The following is a 17278-nucleotide window of genomic DNA, read 5'->3' on the forward strand; positions in this document are numbered from 1 at the left end:
CTGAAACCTTTCCTCCCTGGGTGACCCTACTGGTATCTGAATACCAGTGGCATAGCTTTCAGCATCACAGCAACACACAAGCCCCCACAGTACAACAAACTGACAGACATGTGGGGGCGACAGAAACAATGCAGGAGATCGAATGATAGAATTTTGCAAGACCAATGACTTCTTCACTATAAATACCTTTTTCACCAACATAAACAGCAACTATACACAGGGACCTCACCAGATGGAACACACAGGAATCAAATTGACTACATCTTTGGAAAGAGATGATGGAAAAGCTCAATATCCTCAGTCAGAACAAGGCCAGGGGCCGACTGTGGAATAGACCATCAATTGCTCATATGCAAGTTAAGCTGAAACTGAAGAAAATCAGAGCAAGTCCATGAGAGCCCAAATATCACCTTGAGTATATCCCACCTGAATTTAGAGACCATCTCAAGAATAGATTTGACACATTGAACACTAGTGACCAAAGACCTGACAAGCTGTGAAATGACATCAGGGACATCATACCTGAAGAAAGCAAGAGGTCACTGCAAGGACAGGAAAGAAAGAAAAGACCAAGATGGATGTCAGAGGAGACTCTGAAACTTGCTCACGAATGTCAAGCAGCTAAAGCAAAAGGAAGAAATGATGAAGTAGAAGAAATGAATAGAAGATTTCAAAAGGCGGCTAGATAAGACCAAGTATTACAATGACATGTGCAAAGAGATGTAGATAGAAAACCAAAAGGGAACGCTTGACGTTTCTCAAGCTGAAATAACTGAAGAAAAAATTCAAGCCTCGAGTTGCAACAGTGAAGGATTCTATGCGGAAAATATTAAATGATGCAGGAAGCATCAAAGGAAGATGGAAGGAATACACAGAGTCAGTATATCAAAAGGAATTAATCAATGTTCAACCATATCAAGAAGTGGCATATGATCAGGAACCGATGGTACTAAAGGAAGAAGTCCAAGCTGCTCTGAAGGCACTGGAGAAAAACAAAGCTCCAGGAATTGACGGAGTATCAACTGAGATGTTTCAGCAAACAGATGCAGTGCTGGAGGTGCTCACTCATCTATGCCAAGAAACATGGAAGACAGCTTCCCGGCCAACTGACTGGAAGAGATCCGTATTTATGCCTATTCCCAAGAAAGGTGATCCAACTGAATGCAGAAATTATCAAACAATATCATTAATGTCAGACACAAGCAAAATTTTGCTGAAGATCATTGAAATACGGCTGCAGCAGTATATCGACAGGAAACTGCCAGAAATTCAGGCCAGTTTCAGAAGAGGACATGGAACCAGGGATATCACTGATGATGTCAGATGGATCCTGGCTGAAGGCAAAGAATACCAGAGGATGTTTATCTGTGTTTTATTGGCTACGCAAAACCATTCGACTGTGTGGATCATAACAAATTATGGATAACATTGCAAAGAATGGGAATTCCAGAACACTTAATTGTGCTCATGAGGAACCTTTACATAGATCAAGAGGCAATTGTTCAGACAGAACAAGGGGATACTGATTGGTTTAAAGTCAGGAAAGGTGTGCGTCAGGGTTTTATCCTTTCACCATACCTATTCAATCTGTATGCTGGGCAAATAATCCAAGAAGCTGGACTATATGAAGAAGAACATGGCATTATGATTGGAGGAAGGCTCATTAACAACCTGCATTATGGAGATGACACAACCTTGCTTGCTGAAAGTGAAGAGGACTTGAAGCACTTACTAATGAAGATCAGAGATTACAGCCTTCGGTATGGATGGCACCTCAACATAAAGAAAACAAAAATCTTCACAACTGGACCAATAAATAAGCAACATCATGATAAATGGAGAAAAGATTGAAGTTGTCAAGGATTTCATTTTACTTGGATCCACAATCAACAGCCATGGAAGCAGCAGTCAGGAAATCAAACGACACATTGCATTGGGCAAATCTGCTGCAAAGAACCTCTTTAAAGTGTTGAAGAGCAAAGATGTCACCTTGCAGACCAAGGTGCTCCTGACCCAAAAAAGACCCAAGCCATGGTATTTTCAATCGCATCACATGCATGTGAAAGCTGGACAATGAATAATGAAGACCGAAGAAGAATTGATGCCTTTGAATTGTGGTGTTGGCGAAGAGTATTGAATATACGACGGACTGCCAAAAGAACGAACAAATCTGTCTCAGAAGAAGTGCAACCAGAATACTCCTTAGAAGCAAGGATAGTGAGACTGAGTCTTACACACTTTGGACATGTTGTCAGGAGGGATCAGTCCCTGGAGAAGGACATCATGCTTGGCAAAGTACAGGGTCAGCAGAAAAGAGGAAGACCCTCAACGAGGTGGACTGACACAGCGACTGCAACAATAGGCTCAAGCATAACGATTGTAAGGATGGCGCACGACCGGGCAGTGTTTCGTTCTGTCATGCACAGTGTCGCTATGAGTCGGAACCGACTTGATGGCACCCAACAACAACAGGGAAAAAGAGAATTGCTCTCAGAGAGAAAAGAAGCTATTTGTGCAATCATGCCTCCCTGGTCCAGTGGCAACTCCAAGGATTCCCAGGAATGTCAGGTTTTTACAAAATGTAGATTCCCAACTTTGGACTAATAGCCAAACCTTTATATACGGCAACTGAAGGAAAAGATTGAGATCCTTTTATTTGGATTGATGAACAAGAACAAGCCGTCCAGACAATTAAAGAAAAACTTTTATCAGCCCCAGTGATGGGGCTCCCCAGTCTAGCAAAACCCTTTGAATTGTTCATGCATAGGAGTCAAGGAATAGCTGCAGGCATCCTAACCCAAAAGATGGGGGACTGGTGACAACCTATTGCTTATTTTTCCAAGATTCTAGACATGACCACTACGGGGTGGCCTGCTTGTCTACAAGCTGTGGCAGCTACAGTGTTAATTTTAAAGGCGGCAGGAAAGCTAAGTTTGAGGCAACAAACCACTGTGTTTATTCTTCATATGGTCTTGACAATACCAGGACAAAAAGGAGCTCACTGGAAGACAGCAGGGCAGGTGGCTCAGTACCAAACTGTCTTATTAGACAACCCAGATGCAACTTTAAAAGAAGCAACCACCTTAAATCCAGCTACATTGTTGCCTTCACAAACCAGCCCTGGTTTGGGACACCACTGCATTCAAACAATAGATGAAGTTTATTGGAGCAGACCTGATTTGAGTGATAAGCCTCTCCAAAACCCTGACCTTGAGATCTTAACAGATGGAAGTAGCTTCATGGAATATGGAAAAAGATAACGCTGGATATGCTATAGTGACACCCTGGGAAATCCTTGAAGCAGAAACACTTCACCAGGAACTTCAGCTCAAAATGCTAAGCTCATTGCCATGGTAAGGGCTCTCCAATTATCAAAGGTAAAACAGTGAACGTTCACATGGACTCAAAGTATGTTTTGGGAATTTTGCACGCTCATGGAGCCCTTTGGAAATCAACAGGCCTCTGTAATACTGCAGAACAGGAAATGAAATATGCAACAGAAATCCTCCAGGCACTACAAGCTGTCTGGTTACCAAGAAAAGTAGCAGTCATCCATTGTCAAGGACACCAGAAAGGAGATACAGATGTTATTAAGGGAACCAGAGAGCTGATGAAGCTACAAAAGCAGTGGCCAAAATGCAATCACAATCTGTCATTGTGGCCCCTTTGATGCCTCAGATAGGGATCCCAAAAGAAGACGACCCAGGATATTCAGAAGAAGACCACAAATGGGCTGAAGAGTAAGGAGCCACTCGAGATGTAGGAAGCAAGATACACTCCACAAGGAAAGGTTCTAGTTGCTGCACAGATGCTGTATCCCATTTTGAAAAATGCCCATGCATCCTCCCACTATGGACATGAAAGTATGTATGAATGGATAAGACAGCATATATTAAGCACCGAAGTTCATTCCACCACAAATGAAGTTATCAAAAGTGTCCCATCTATATAAAAAAAATTCAAAACCTCATCATCCTCCTTCTTTCCCTGGAGTACAGTACCAAGACCCAGCACCAGGAGAAGACTGGCAATTAGATTTTACTGAAATGCCTCACACCATTGGAAACTACAAGTATCTTTTACTCCTTGAAGATACCTTTTCCAGTTGGGTTAAAGCCTTCCCATGCAGAACTGAAAAACCTAAAGTAGTAGCCAAACATCTTATACATTACATCATTCCACAGTCTGGATTACCTGCTTCCACAGGAAGTGACAATGGACCTCACTTTATAGCTGAAGTAACCCAAACAGTCACACATTTCCTGGATATCAAATAGTGACTACATGCAGCCTGGAGAACACAAACCAGCGGACAGGTTGAAAGAACGAACCAGATGCTTAAAAGACACATAACAAAGGTGTGTCAAGAAGCAAAATTAATATGGATACAGGCTCTCTCTACAGCCTTGCTTAGGGTTAGGGCAGCTTGCAGAAGCAACCTCAAATTAAGCCCTTTTGAGCTAGCCTATGGGAAGCCCCTCCTGAAAAGTCATGGGCTGACAAATGGTGACCATTTAATTGTATTACGTGAAAAAACCGTACAAGAGTATTTGCGTTCTTTGTCTGCTGTCCTTTATTCCCTCCACAGACAGACCCTTGCCAGACAAGAACACCCTCTTGACCTGACAGCCCACCCACTTTAATCTGGGGATTGGGTCCTGCTGTACACCTGGAAAGACAGGCTACTCGAGCCCATGTGGAAAGAACCCTTCGAGGTGCTTCTCATCACCCATACAGAGGTCAAACTGAAGGGAGTCAAACCTTGGATTCACCACACCCGGCTGAAAGCGGCACTTGCCCTAGACCCCGACCCTACAATGACAACTCTTCAGGAAACTGGAGCTGTCAACCATTACAAGACCTGAAGATTTTATTTAGGAGACTCTGAGTTTTCAACTGATAGAGTACGAGTTTAATTTTCAATGTTTTTATCCTGTTAACTGTGATTTTTGCCTTCCTGTTCATATTTACCCTGTTTAAAATCGCAGGTCTCTTAAGCTAGACCCTGTTTCATGCAAATATGAAGCTGTGGTACTTCACCTTCATTCTTCTCCTAACTCTGTCCTTCACATGGTCTTGGCAGAGATATGCTTTTGTCAAATTAGTCCGATCTGTAGCAAGTGCCATCAACGTCACTAAATGTTGGATTTGCCACCCAATGACAAAATCAACCCACGAAAATTCTGATCCACTAGCAGTTCCAGTATACAACTATAGCCTAGTTCCTCATGCCACCATCAACTCTACAGCAATTTCAAGTGAGCGATACACGTCAGGCTATGGCACCCTGGACCCTGGGCACCTTGTTTTAACCTAACCCAACGCTCCTGAGTTAATGACACTGAAATGGCAAAAAGAAATTGCTCCCACTATGAGAATGGAGAGTGGAAATTTGGCAACTGCACTGACTGGATGACTGAATCCCCACATAATTCCCAGTTTATCCCAACAGCTTGCAAATAGGCCCTGCAAAACAGACTTGAAGACAAATTCCAAGCCCAGACCACCTATGTGCAGCAAGTTATATGCTCCCACTTGCTGGGGATTTTTACCTGTGTGCAACAACTCAGTAAATGAGCTGTGGCTTAATCAAATAAACCAGACCATTTCCTTTTCAAATAATGACATAGGAGCAGGTGCACTTTGGGTCCCTTCAGGCTACGTATTTCTGTGCAGAGGTAAAAGGCACCCAGAATTCCAAACCCCAGGCCCAACTCCTGAATGCTATGCCTAGGCAATTCAATGTTTAGATGGCTGGAAAATGACTGGACACTGTACGCTGGGACATCCTGGCATACCTTTTGGTATCTATTCATATAATGAGAGCATACAATGGACAACTAGTTTGGACCTGACCAGCTACCACCTATAAAAAAAAAGGCCTCTGTCTGTGGGGAAAAGATTGGGGTGAGTCTGGCCAATGCCACGTAATCAGTGAGTACTCAGGAGGTTATTCTTTCCCCAGGTCCCTCATTTGGACAATGGGAACTGCACAACTTGAGAGATGAGTCAGAAATGCGTCAGTAACAATGGAAGGAATCATCTGAGATATGGTTACGGCCTTTCAGGCTCAAGTAAAGTCCCTTAACTCCCTAACTAAAGTAGCCCTAGACAACTGCATAACTATTGATTTTATTTTAGCTCAACAAGGTGGCGTCTGTAAAGTTATTAATACCTTGTGCTACGTTTGGATGAACACTTCCAATGAAGTATAGAACTAAATCTACAGCAGCTACAACAAAAGGCAACAGATGCAACAGATGACTCCAAAGGACTATCTGACTTGCTATATCAAGGCTTCCTAACTTTGGATGGCTCAAAAACCTTTTTGGTCTCATTTTCTTTTTTTTGCAGTCAGGCTAACTGTATGTTATTGTTTTCAGTGTCTGCCCTTTTGCCTATCTTGGGGTCGGCTCCTCAAGCATGAGGTTAAAACTTATGTTTAATACAATCCTCTACATCAAGAAGCCACTACCCCATTTAGAAGGTGCTCTCCACAACCAAGGGAATATGACTTATTGCCATATCCTCAAAGAGAAGGAGGGACTGATAGTTGAGTGCAACCAGCAGCTGCTCAGCTGCTATCAAGCCAGACCTGCTCCACCTGTCCATTACCAAGAACCTGAGCACTGTCTGTAACTCAGCTTCTGCCTTAAATCAGGCAAAATTGTTTACTAGCCTCAAAATTGTCCTAAAGTAACCTATTCCTCATTAAGACCTAATTGAATATTAAGATCCCCACCCCAGGTAGAGATTATCTGACATTTTCTGTACACACTGGGGGAAAAAATGCAACTTATCTTATTGCACCTGCGTGCCATGATAACCTATTAGTCCACAATGTTTGTATGTACTTCCTTGTGAGGGACGGTATAAAAAGTTCTGCCTCCTTTGGTTCGGGGAGCTTGATTGGAGATATACACGTCCTTGCTCCTTGCCTGCACGCTTGCAATAAATGCCCTTCTATTTCCTCACCTTGGTGTACTTTCATTGACTCAAAGTTGCACGAGGCAGAACCTATATTCAGGTAATACTACACGGGCAAATGAGGTCAGAATTGAACAAAAGTATAACAGAGAAGTAAAAGTGGAGATTATTATCCTCATAGTTGCTGTCAGAAAGAGTGGATTTATTATGTCTCACAGAACCTCACACCATGCTAAGGGATGCAGTACCCAGGCTTTCTTTTCAGCTTGCCCACATGTGGGGTAGAAGGGGAGGAAGGGACAAGGCTTAGAAGGTATCAGCAGTCAAACATTAAAAATGAAGTCAGATTCTAATACAAGATACAGGATGAGATATATATCTTACCAAAAGGTCTAGAGTCATTGATATTTCTTCCTTACTAGGTCAACCAGTATAATATCATCAATGTAATGGACCAATGTGACATCTTGTGGAAGGGAAAGGCAATCAAGGTCACTGCAGACTAAATTATGACAAAGGGATGGAGCATTGATATACCTCTGAGGTAGGACAGTGAAGGTGTATTGCTGCCCTTGCCACCTGAAGGCAAACTGCTTCCTTTGGTCCTTTGAAACAGGTACAGAGAAAAAGGCATTAGCTAGATCATACCAGGTACTAGGAGATGTATTCATTGCTCAAGCAATGAAACCACATCTGGAACAGCAGCTGCAATTGGAGTCACCACCTAGTTAAGTTTGCAGTAATTCACTATCATTCTCTGAGATCCATCTGTTTTTTGCACAAGCCAGAGAGGTGAGTTGAATGGGGATGTGGTGGGAATCACCACCCCTACATCATTCAAGTCCTTGATGGTGGCAGTAATCTCTGCAATCCTTTCAGGAATGTGGTACTGCTTTTGGTTTACTATTTTCCTAGGTAGAGGCAGTTCTAATGGCTTCCACTTGGCTTTTCCTACCATAATAGCCCTTACTCTACATGACGAAGATCCAATGTGGGGATTCTGCCAGTTGCTGAGCATGTCTATTCCACTTATGCATTCTGGAACTTTGGAAATCACTACAGGATAGATTCAGGGACCCACTGGAACCACTGTGAGATGGACCTGAGCTAAGACTCATTCATAACCTGGCCTTCATATGTAGTCACTGTGACTGGTGAGCCACAGTAGCATTTAGGTCTCCTGGAAATAGTGTAAGTTAAGAGTCAGTGTCCAGTAATCCCCCAAAATCTGATTATTTCATTTTCCCCAATGAATTGTCTCTCTCGTCAAAGGCCGTAGATACCTTTGGAGAAGGCTGAAAGATTAGCAGTATACATTTTTGGCAGTATAGCAGAGTCCTTCTTCAATGGGACCCAGTCTCCCCTTAATTCAAGAGGTTGTGGGTCTGTAAAGTGGCTCAAGTTTGAGAATTGATTGAGGGGCTATGACTCTCTGTTCTGGTGATTCGAGTTAGACTGCCATTCACTTCACTCAGAATTCTTCCACTTGTACAGATCAAGTAAATAATTTAGTAGATTTCACAACTATTTCACTCCTAGGGACACCATGACAAGGTAATCAACACCACAAATCCATACCAGTCAGGCTATTCTGATTACTGCTTTGACTCTGCTGTCCATTATGGTAACTGTGACTACCCTGTCTTTAATGATTAAGTGCCACCTTGGCCCCTACTACCACTGGGTCCAATCAGCCCCATTGTAATTAGGTATCTTAATTCAGTCAGGGCAGTTTCCACTGTCAAATCTGACTTACACACGATACCAATCACAGCAGTCTTCAAGGATTCGGAAACTCCCTTCACAAATTTGTTCTTCACCATTGTGGTGAAAGGTGTGTCCTCTGGGCACTCCATGGGTGAGTCTGTGGGTCCAACTTGATAATTCCACTCTAACATGCCAATATCCCTAAGCCTTTGGATACTTTTTTCTACAGTATACCAAGGAACGTCTACCATTTCAACTTGATTTGGTGTAGACTACCCTTAATCCATGCTTCAGTGAACCATCCAAATAAACCATTAGATCCTTTTCTAACCTCTCGAGCTAAAAAAAACTCAATGAACAATCTGTGCTTAGTGGACCCATACCCATAAACTCAGACTGATTCATCTTTATGTTATCTGCACCATTATCCCACACCCTCAACAGTCATTTACACACATATTCCCCAGGTGTCTGTTTGTATATATTAGATAACTCAAGTAGAGTTCTTTTGGAATGTAGCATACCTACTCATGGGTCACACTTTATACTTCACCTCTTGGGGTTCACTGGGATTTAAGCCTAGTCATAGGTCCAGAAGCAAAAATGGATGGTGGGAGTGGGTCTGAGGGACATTCGACAATGTCTTTTAAAGCATCTGTCTCAGGTGATGCCCCAGGCAATGCCGCAGATGACTCCCTAGATGATATCTTAGACAAAGGCCCTTCAGACACAGCTGGGTTAATCTCATCAAATGGGGGTGAAAGGAATAATGGTTCTACTGCAGAGGGTGGCTTAGCAGACTAAGACTGAATAAGCTCTACAGATGGGAGTTAGAGGGCTTGTTCTGTTCTTAGGAGTGATTCAAAGGAATTTAGGGACTCAGTGTCCCCAGCTTCCTGATTATCTGCCCATATGTCCCCATACCAAATATCAGGATCCCATTTCTTCCCAAACACTGCCCTCACTTTAACTTCAGACACTATTCGAGGTTGGGAATATAATTGGTGTTATCATTCAGCCACTCTTAGGACAAGACTCTGGGTTTCATTTTTGGCAATATCAACTCTGTTACTACAAAAAATGATGCTTTTTTTCAGGGCACAAGCGGCAACTTTCAGGCCTTTCATGCGGTACCTGAGCTAGGACTCTGAAGGCCTGAGCTCATCTCTTTCTTTCACCACTTTGTCTAGAAAAAGCAAGGTCAACCAACCAGCCTCCCTATATTTCTCAGTTTGACAGAAATGCTAAAAGCTGTCAAATATATAATCACCCAGAGCTTTGTTTCTCACAAATATTTGATCCAATGGTGGTGATATTTTACATATTTCTAATGCCACCTCATGCCATGAATTAGCTGTGCCCTCTTCCTTACTGGAATTAGAGTCATCAGTGTATTTAAGTCTCGCCAGACATGAGAACCAATTTTGAAAACTCATTCTTAAGATTTTATTCCTCTAGAACCACTCTCAGTACCAAATGGCTTAACCTGAGTTCTCTAGAGGAGCAAAACCAGTGAAGTGTAGAGAGAGAGATAGAGATTTATTTCATGGAAACAGCTCACACAGTTGTGGAGGCTGGTAAGTCCCAAATCCATGGGTTAGGTGTCAGGTTAGAGGCTTTTCTTGATTTACATGGTTGTAGAGGCTGATGATCCCAAAATCAGCAGATGAGGTGGAAGGCTGCTGGTTCATGGGGTTGCAGGAGCTGGCAAATCCCAAGATCTGCAGGTCAAGTGGAAGGCTGCTGGCTCATATCCCAAGAACTGGGATTCAGAGGATAACAAGTCTAACCCAGGATCCAGCAAGAGCTTTGCCAGAACATCCATATATACTGGATGCAGGACACACCCACAAGGAAACTGATTGGCTCTTCAATTGATTGGCCTTCAACTGATTGGCCTTTCAACTGATTGGCTGTTCACATCAGATCACAAAATGGAAGATGATTACATAATATCTGTCAAACTACTGAGAATCATGGCCTACCCAAGTTGACACATAACCTTAACCATCATAATGTTCAGAGCATTTTATTAGAAAACACAAATTAAAATAATAATTGGTAATTAAAACTCATCAGGTTAGCCAAATTATTAAAAATTTGGATAATACTAGGTATTGACAGGGATGTGGGAAAACCATTATCTCTGTGGAATGTTGAGAGGATTATAGAATAACATAGCCAATCTAGAAAATAATTCATGAAGAAATTTACTGCAGCACTGTTTGTAGTAGCTGGGATGCTGGACAAATAAAATGTGATATATATCCACACTATGGAAAGTTATGCAGCAGTGAGAAGCAATGAACTAGACAAACATATTATAACATGAACCAATTTAGCACTTAGTGAAAAAAAGAAACTGAATAGGATATATTACTCAGTACTACTTGTATAAATTAAAAATACCAACAGTTTAGATTTTACAAAATACCCCACAAATTCAAAGATAGATAGCAAACATGTCATATACATTAGAGCAGTTGCCTACTGGAATGATAAAAATGGGTATAGTGAATGGTGATAAAGAGGAATAAATAAATAAAGAAGGGGCCTTAAACACATTGATAATGATATTGTGCTACAAACTGAGAGCTACCTTTTGTGCATGGGGTACAAAAACTTTTTAAAAAATATCAAAATAAATAAATTAGTCAGAGAGACCAAGTCAATACTGTGTTATATTAGACAAGTAGAAAGAAAATGTCAAATTCAGCAAAAAGCTGGCCCCAAATGTAGGCAACAGTACCTTCAAAGTCAACAACTGAAGGGTAGTAATGGAGATATAGAAGTTTAGGAGACTATAAAATAAGGCCAGCTCTAGAAGACAATTCTGAGGCACTAAGAGAAAATGAAAAGGAACCACCAGGAGTATGATTCCAGTAATTTTGAAAGAAGGCATATCTGCGAATATCCGAATGTATAAGAAAAGGATCTAAGACCTTGGTGAAGGTAGAAAGCATAGAATACTAGAGGAAGGAAAAAAAAGCAAGTAAGTAGGATCCTAGGGATGATATAGGGTGGGATATGACTCAAACTACCAGTAACTGTAGCACATCCCCTCCTTAAAAAGTCAAGCAAAGAAGAATACAAACCGATAGGGCAACAGTCCTTAAGTGGGGATGGAATTTAGATATCTGAGGGACCAATATCAAACTTTATTCAAGCAGTTCTAGAAGTTTAAAATGCATAAAGAAAGTTATCTTAATAGCGCTTCAATGTTATCAGCCTCTTCCAGTACAACTGCAGTTCGGTCACACTGTCTCTTGGTTCCGTACTTACCTAGACGGCTCTGACTTGAGATTTCACCATCATCCAACATATGTGGCTCTTTTCCTTGCTCCAAGTTGAAGATAACTTCTGGTTTGGATATCTGATACCCTATTAACAGGAAATGATAGAGCTTGGTTTCAATGGCCATACAATGAAGCATTTCATTTAATTTTCAGAAAAGCTGACTGGGAACAGTTATATTCATAATACCCCAAAGAGATTATTAAGAACATGAGATAAAATAAGGACAAAACCATTTCACAACTTCAGATGTCCCACAGTCTTTTGAAGTCCCACATACTTCAGAAATCCCATAGATTGCAGAAATTCCACTGAGGAAAAACAAAAACAAAACACTCAATTAGGTACAGGCTTAAAATTATACCCAGCAAAGCTATGCTTACCCACTGAAACCAAGTTGAAATAGTTTTCCAGCATCACATCCCTGTACAAGCTTTTCTGAGCAAGGTCCAATTGTTGCCACTCTTCCCTGGTAAAGTCTACAGTTACATCCTTGAATGACACTGATCCCTGTAAAAACACATTCCTATTCAATGTGAAGGATCAAGACTGAGGGGTGAGAACAAGGTATTCAGGAACTTATTTTTAGTAATTTTTGACATAATTTTTTGTATTTAGTAATTTAAATTTAAAAAAAATTAGTAATTTTTGACAGCATATAAGGTTTCCACTAAACACCTACTTTTTACATTAAGAAGAAAAAAATAAATCTCATTAAAAATATCATGCCATCCCTTCTGTGGTGCTAATAATGTTCTGTTTTTTAGTTTTTTTTTTCCATCCGCATGCTGATGACACAGGAAAAAGTTGTAAAAATTCATCAAGTTGCATACATATATTTCGTGCATTCTTTTGTATGTCTGCCATATTTCAATAAAAGATCACTTAAAAAAGAAAAAAATACTCTGCCATTCATATTGTACCGATTAATTTACTGAGTCAGTGAGTCCTTTCTTTAACAAGACAATTCAAATGGGCTCTGTTTTCCATCATACAAATAGATATATGCACACTCATGTTCACTGCAGCACTGTTTACAATAGCAAGAAGATGGAAACAACCAAGGTGTCCATCAATGGATGAATGGATAAACAAATTATGGTATATTCACACAACGGAATACTATGCAACAATAAAGAACAATGAATCCGTGAAACATCTCATAACATGGAGGAATCTGGAAGGCATTATGCTGAGTGAAATTAGTCAGTCACAAAAGGACAAATATTGTATGAGACCATTATTATAAGAACTCAAGAAAAGGTTTAAACACAGAAGAAAACATTCTTTGATGGTTAGGAGGGTGGAGAGGGAGGGAGAGGAGTATTCACTAATTAGTAGACAAGAATTATTTTAGGGGAAGGGAAGGATAACACACAATACAGGGGAAGTCAGCACAACTGGACTAATCCAAAAGCTACTAAGTTTCCTAAATATAACCAAACACTTTGAGGGACAGAGTAGCGGGGAGGGGGGGGGGGGTCCGGGAACCATGGTTTCAGGGAACATCTAGGTCAACAGGCATAACTAAGTGTATTAAGAAAACATGCTGCATCCCACTTCGGTGAGTGGTATATGGGGTCTTAAAAGTTAGCAAGCAGCCATCTAAGATGCATCAATTGGTCTCAACCCACCTGGAGCAAAGGAGAATGAAGAACACCAAAGACACAGGAAAATATGAGCCCAAGGCAAAGGAAGGGCCACATAAACCAGAGACTCCATCAGCCTGAGACCTGAAGAACTAGAAGGTGCCTGGCTACCACCAAAGACTGCCCTGACGGTGAACACAACAGAGAATCCCTGATAGAGCAGGAGAAAAGTGGGATGCAAACCTCAAATTCTAGTAAAAAGACCAGGCTTAATGGTCTGAGACCAGAAGGACCCCAGAGGTCATGGCCCCTGGACTCTGTTAGCCCATAACTAAAACCATTCCCGAAGCCAACTCTTCAGACAGGGGTTGGACTGGACTATAAGACAGAATATGACACTGGTGAAGAGTGAGCTTCTTGGCTCAAGTAAACACATGAGACTATGGGCAACTTCTGCCTGGAGGCAAGATGAGAGGGTAGAGAGGGACAGGAGCTGGTTGAATGGATACAGGGAACACAGGGTGAGAGGAGGAACGTGCCACCTCATTATGGGGAGAGGAGTTAGGAGTACATAGCAAGGTGTATATAACTTTTTATATGAGAGAGTGACTTGATTTCTAAACTTTCACTTAAAGCATAATTAAAAAAAAAAAAGCTTGTGAGCGGCTAAGGCACAACTATTGGTCTCTTCTTGTCAAGAACAAAAGAGAAAGAAGGAAACCAAAGACTCAGAGAAAAAACTAGTCCACAGGACTAATAGTCTACACCTCATCTACCCTGAGACCAGAAGAACTACTGTATTTTAATGCAAATAACACACTATGCTTGTTTGCCAGCTACAACCTCCCCCGGCCCCAAGGTATTTTCATAAGTGCTAATTTTTTTACAGCAACATGTAAAAAAAATGGTATAATGGCATTTACGAAAATACTTCACAGCAGCAGGGCACAGCTGGCAAACAAACATAGAAGGTGCGCATCATCTACATAAAAATATAGAAGATGGTGCCCGGCTACCGCTACTGACCATTTTGATCAGGAACACAATAGACAGATTCTGACAGAACAGGAGCAAAATTTGGACAAAAGCTCAAATTCTTTAGAAAAATGTCTAGACTTGCTGGACGATTGAGACTGGAGGATTCTCGAGGACTACTGCCCCAATATACTCTTCAAACCTGGAACCAAACTGACCCCTGAAGTCACCCTGTAGCTAAGTAACACATTGGCTAATAAAATAAACAATATTATCGGTGCTCCTTTAAAAAATCATCTATATAAAACCAAATGATTAACATTTTCTCAGAAACAAATAGAGACGGCAAGAGGGCAATGAAACTAGATTACTGGAAACAAAACCACCAGAACAACAACAACGAGAAAGTTGACACACTGAAAAATGTAGCCAATGTCACTGAATAAACTGTGTAGAAACTGTTAAATGGGAACCTAATTTGCTGTGTAAACTTTCACTGAAAACATAATAAAATACTTCAATTAAAAAATTAATATCTATGTCATGATTTCCCTGTTTTTATTTTAATAGCATGTGGCTGCTTCTGCCCCAGGACGGACTCAGACAACTTCTCTGCTCTGCACTGGGTAGAAAATGGACACTGGTTTAAATAGGCCCAACGAGGGCTCGGGATTTTGCTGATGCCAAGCTTCCCCCATTGGTGCTCACTTCTGTTTAAGCTGATGCCGGTTCCAGATTTTAAAGAGAAACGATAAATTATTGACTACCATCGTGATTGATTCTCAGACTGTCTGCTAACCGCCAAACTGCTGATTGTCTGCTGAACGAAAATTCCACGAGCCATTATTAGCGTGAGCTTGCACAGACATCCGTCATGTTAAGGACGCGGCTACAATCACTCCTTGACAACTAATTACCTTTTCTGACTAATTTTGAATGTGAAACCTTGCTAATGACTGAGATGTGTGGCAAAAGGCCCCATTTTTTGCAAGCATTTCATAATCCATGGAATATTCACACCCACACTGTAATTATTAACACCGTACTGATCCCGCCTCCTCATGCGTGTTGGCAGCCTTTAAATAGAGAGCCCTTTATTCCAGGCTCTTTGACATAAACATAATTTTATCTGGAGAGTTCTCTGAAAGTGAGTTTCCAAAACAGCTTAATCTATGTGGATAAATTTCTAACTTGCAGACATAGTCATGAAAAGTGTTTAACGCATGGTTCTTCTGTGGCTCAGGGGAGAGAGGAGGCACACAGCTGTCTTGTGCCAGCACTAGGCTTGGCTGTTCCACACATTGTTGTGTATTGCCCTCACAGCAACCATGTGCGACAGTTGCTATGACCCCATTTTACAGACCGAGTAACTGAGACATGGAGATTTTAACTTCACTCAGCTTGTGAACGGTGAGTGGACTGTGGTAGGCAGGCCCTATATTGGCTCACAATGATCCAGGGTAATCCCCTTCCCTTGAGTGTGCACAGGTCTACTGACGTTTTTCTAACAAAGCAAATATGTCAAAGGCAATAGACTGCCACTTCTGAAATTCAGCTACAAAAAGACTCTGGCTATGACCCAGCAATTTCACTCCTAGATATATACCCACAAGAATTAAAAACAAGGGCTCAAATAGATACTTGTATGTGAATATTCACTGCAGCACTATTCACAAAAGTCAGTATGTGGTAACCATCCATGTGCCCATCAATGGATAAGCAAAATGTGGCATATCCGTATAATGGAATATGAGTATTCATCACAGAACTATTTACAAAAGTCAAAATGTGGAAACAACCCATGTGTCCATCAATGGATAAACAAAATGTGGCATATCCATACGATGGAATATTATTCAGCCATGAAAAGGACTGAAGTTCTGATACATGCTACAACATAGATAAACCTTGAAAATATTATGCTAAGTGAAAGAAACCAGACACTACAGGACAAATAACGTATTATTTCATATATATGGAATATCTAGAATTGGCAAATTCATAGAGACAGAAAGCAGATTACTGGTTACCAGGGGCTGGAAGGAAAGACAGATGGGGAGTTATTATTGCTTAATGGCTAGAGAGTTACTGTTACTGTTTGGAATGATGAAAATTTTGAAAACAAATAATGGTGATGGTTGTACAAAATAGTGAATATAATTAATGCCATTGAAAATACATTTAAAAATGGTTAAAATTGAAAATTCTTATGTTATATATATTTTACCATAGTTAAAAAAAAAAAACTGGCTTCAAAAAAAAGGGGGCCCTGGAACACAAAAGCTCACTAGAGCCGAGAAGGATGACACATCCTTCGGGACTTGGAAGCCTTGCACTGATAACCCTCTCAGACCTGACTGAGAGCTGTGCCAGGTGGAGCTGTACTGGTTAAGTGCCAGGCCAGTTGACAGCAGTGGTAGCTGAGAGCTGCATGGTGGGGAAGCAGTCCCAACCAAAAAAAAAAGGGCCTACCAGCCAAAAGAGAAGAGGTAGAGCCTGGATCACAGGCAGCAGCAGAACCTGGCCCAGAGGCAGGGGCAGAGACTAGCCCTTAGGCAGTTGAGGAGCTCAATTCAGAGGCAGTGGAAGAGTGTGGCCTAAAGTAGCAGCACCAGGCCCGAAATGCAGGCAACTGTGAGAAGACAGGGAACACTTCTATTCCAAGAGCTACACCGTCAGGGGGTATTTCTGCTTCAAAGGCTGTCCTGGCCAAAAGCTTCCTGACTGACAAAGAGAGGGACATGCTCTCTGTTTAAAACCCTATTGCCATTGAGTCAATTCTGACT

At 41.3% G+C, this 17278-nt stretch overlaps 1 protein-coding gene across 2 annotated transcripts in view; it reads right to left on the bottom strand.

Annotated features, from left to right (window-relative positions):
• Positions 1–17278, bottom strand: part of ZNF484 (zinc finger protein 484) — a 103743-nt gene that overhangs the window by 37938 nt on the left and 48527 nt on the right. Inside the window, exons 3-4 of one of the 2 annotated variants that reach the window (XM_023540231.2) lie at positions 12312–12438; positions 11917–12015 (exon numbers count right to left, since the gene is read on the bottom strand). In XM_023540231.2, coding sequence (XP_023395999.1) covers positions 11917–12015; positions 12312–12438 — 226 coding nt within the window. Of the gene's footprint in view, positions 1–11916; positions 12016–12161; positions 12439–17278 lie in introns of those variants that run through there. The other variant, XM_010600654.3, reaches the window with a different exon arrangement.

The sequence above is a fragment of the Loxodonta africana genome, chromosome 9 (genome assembly GCF_030014295.1).
Source record: "Loxodonta africana isolate mLoxAfr1 chromosome 9, mLoxAfr1.hap2, whole genome shotgun sequence".
Classification (NCBI taxonomy): domain Eukaryota; kingdom Metazoa; phylum Chordata; class Mammalia; order Proboscidea; family Elephantidae; genus Loxodonta; species Loxodonta africana.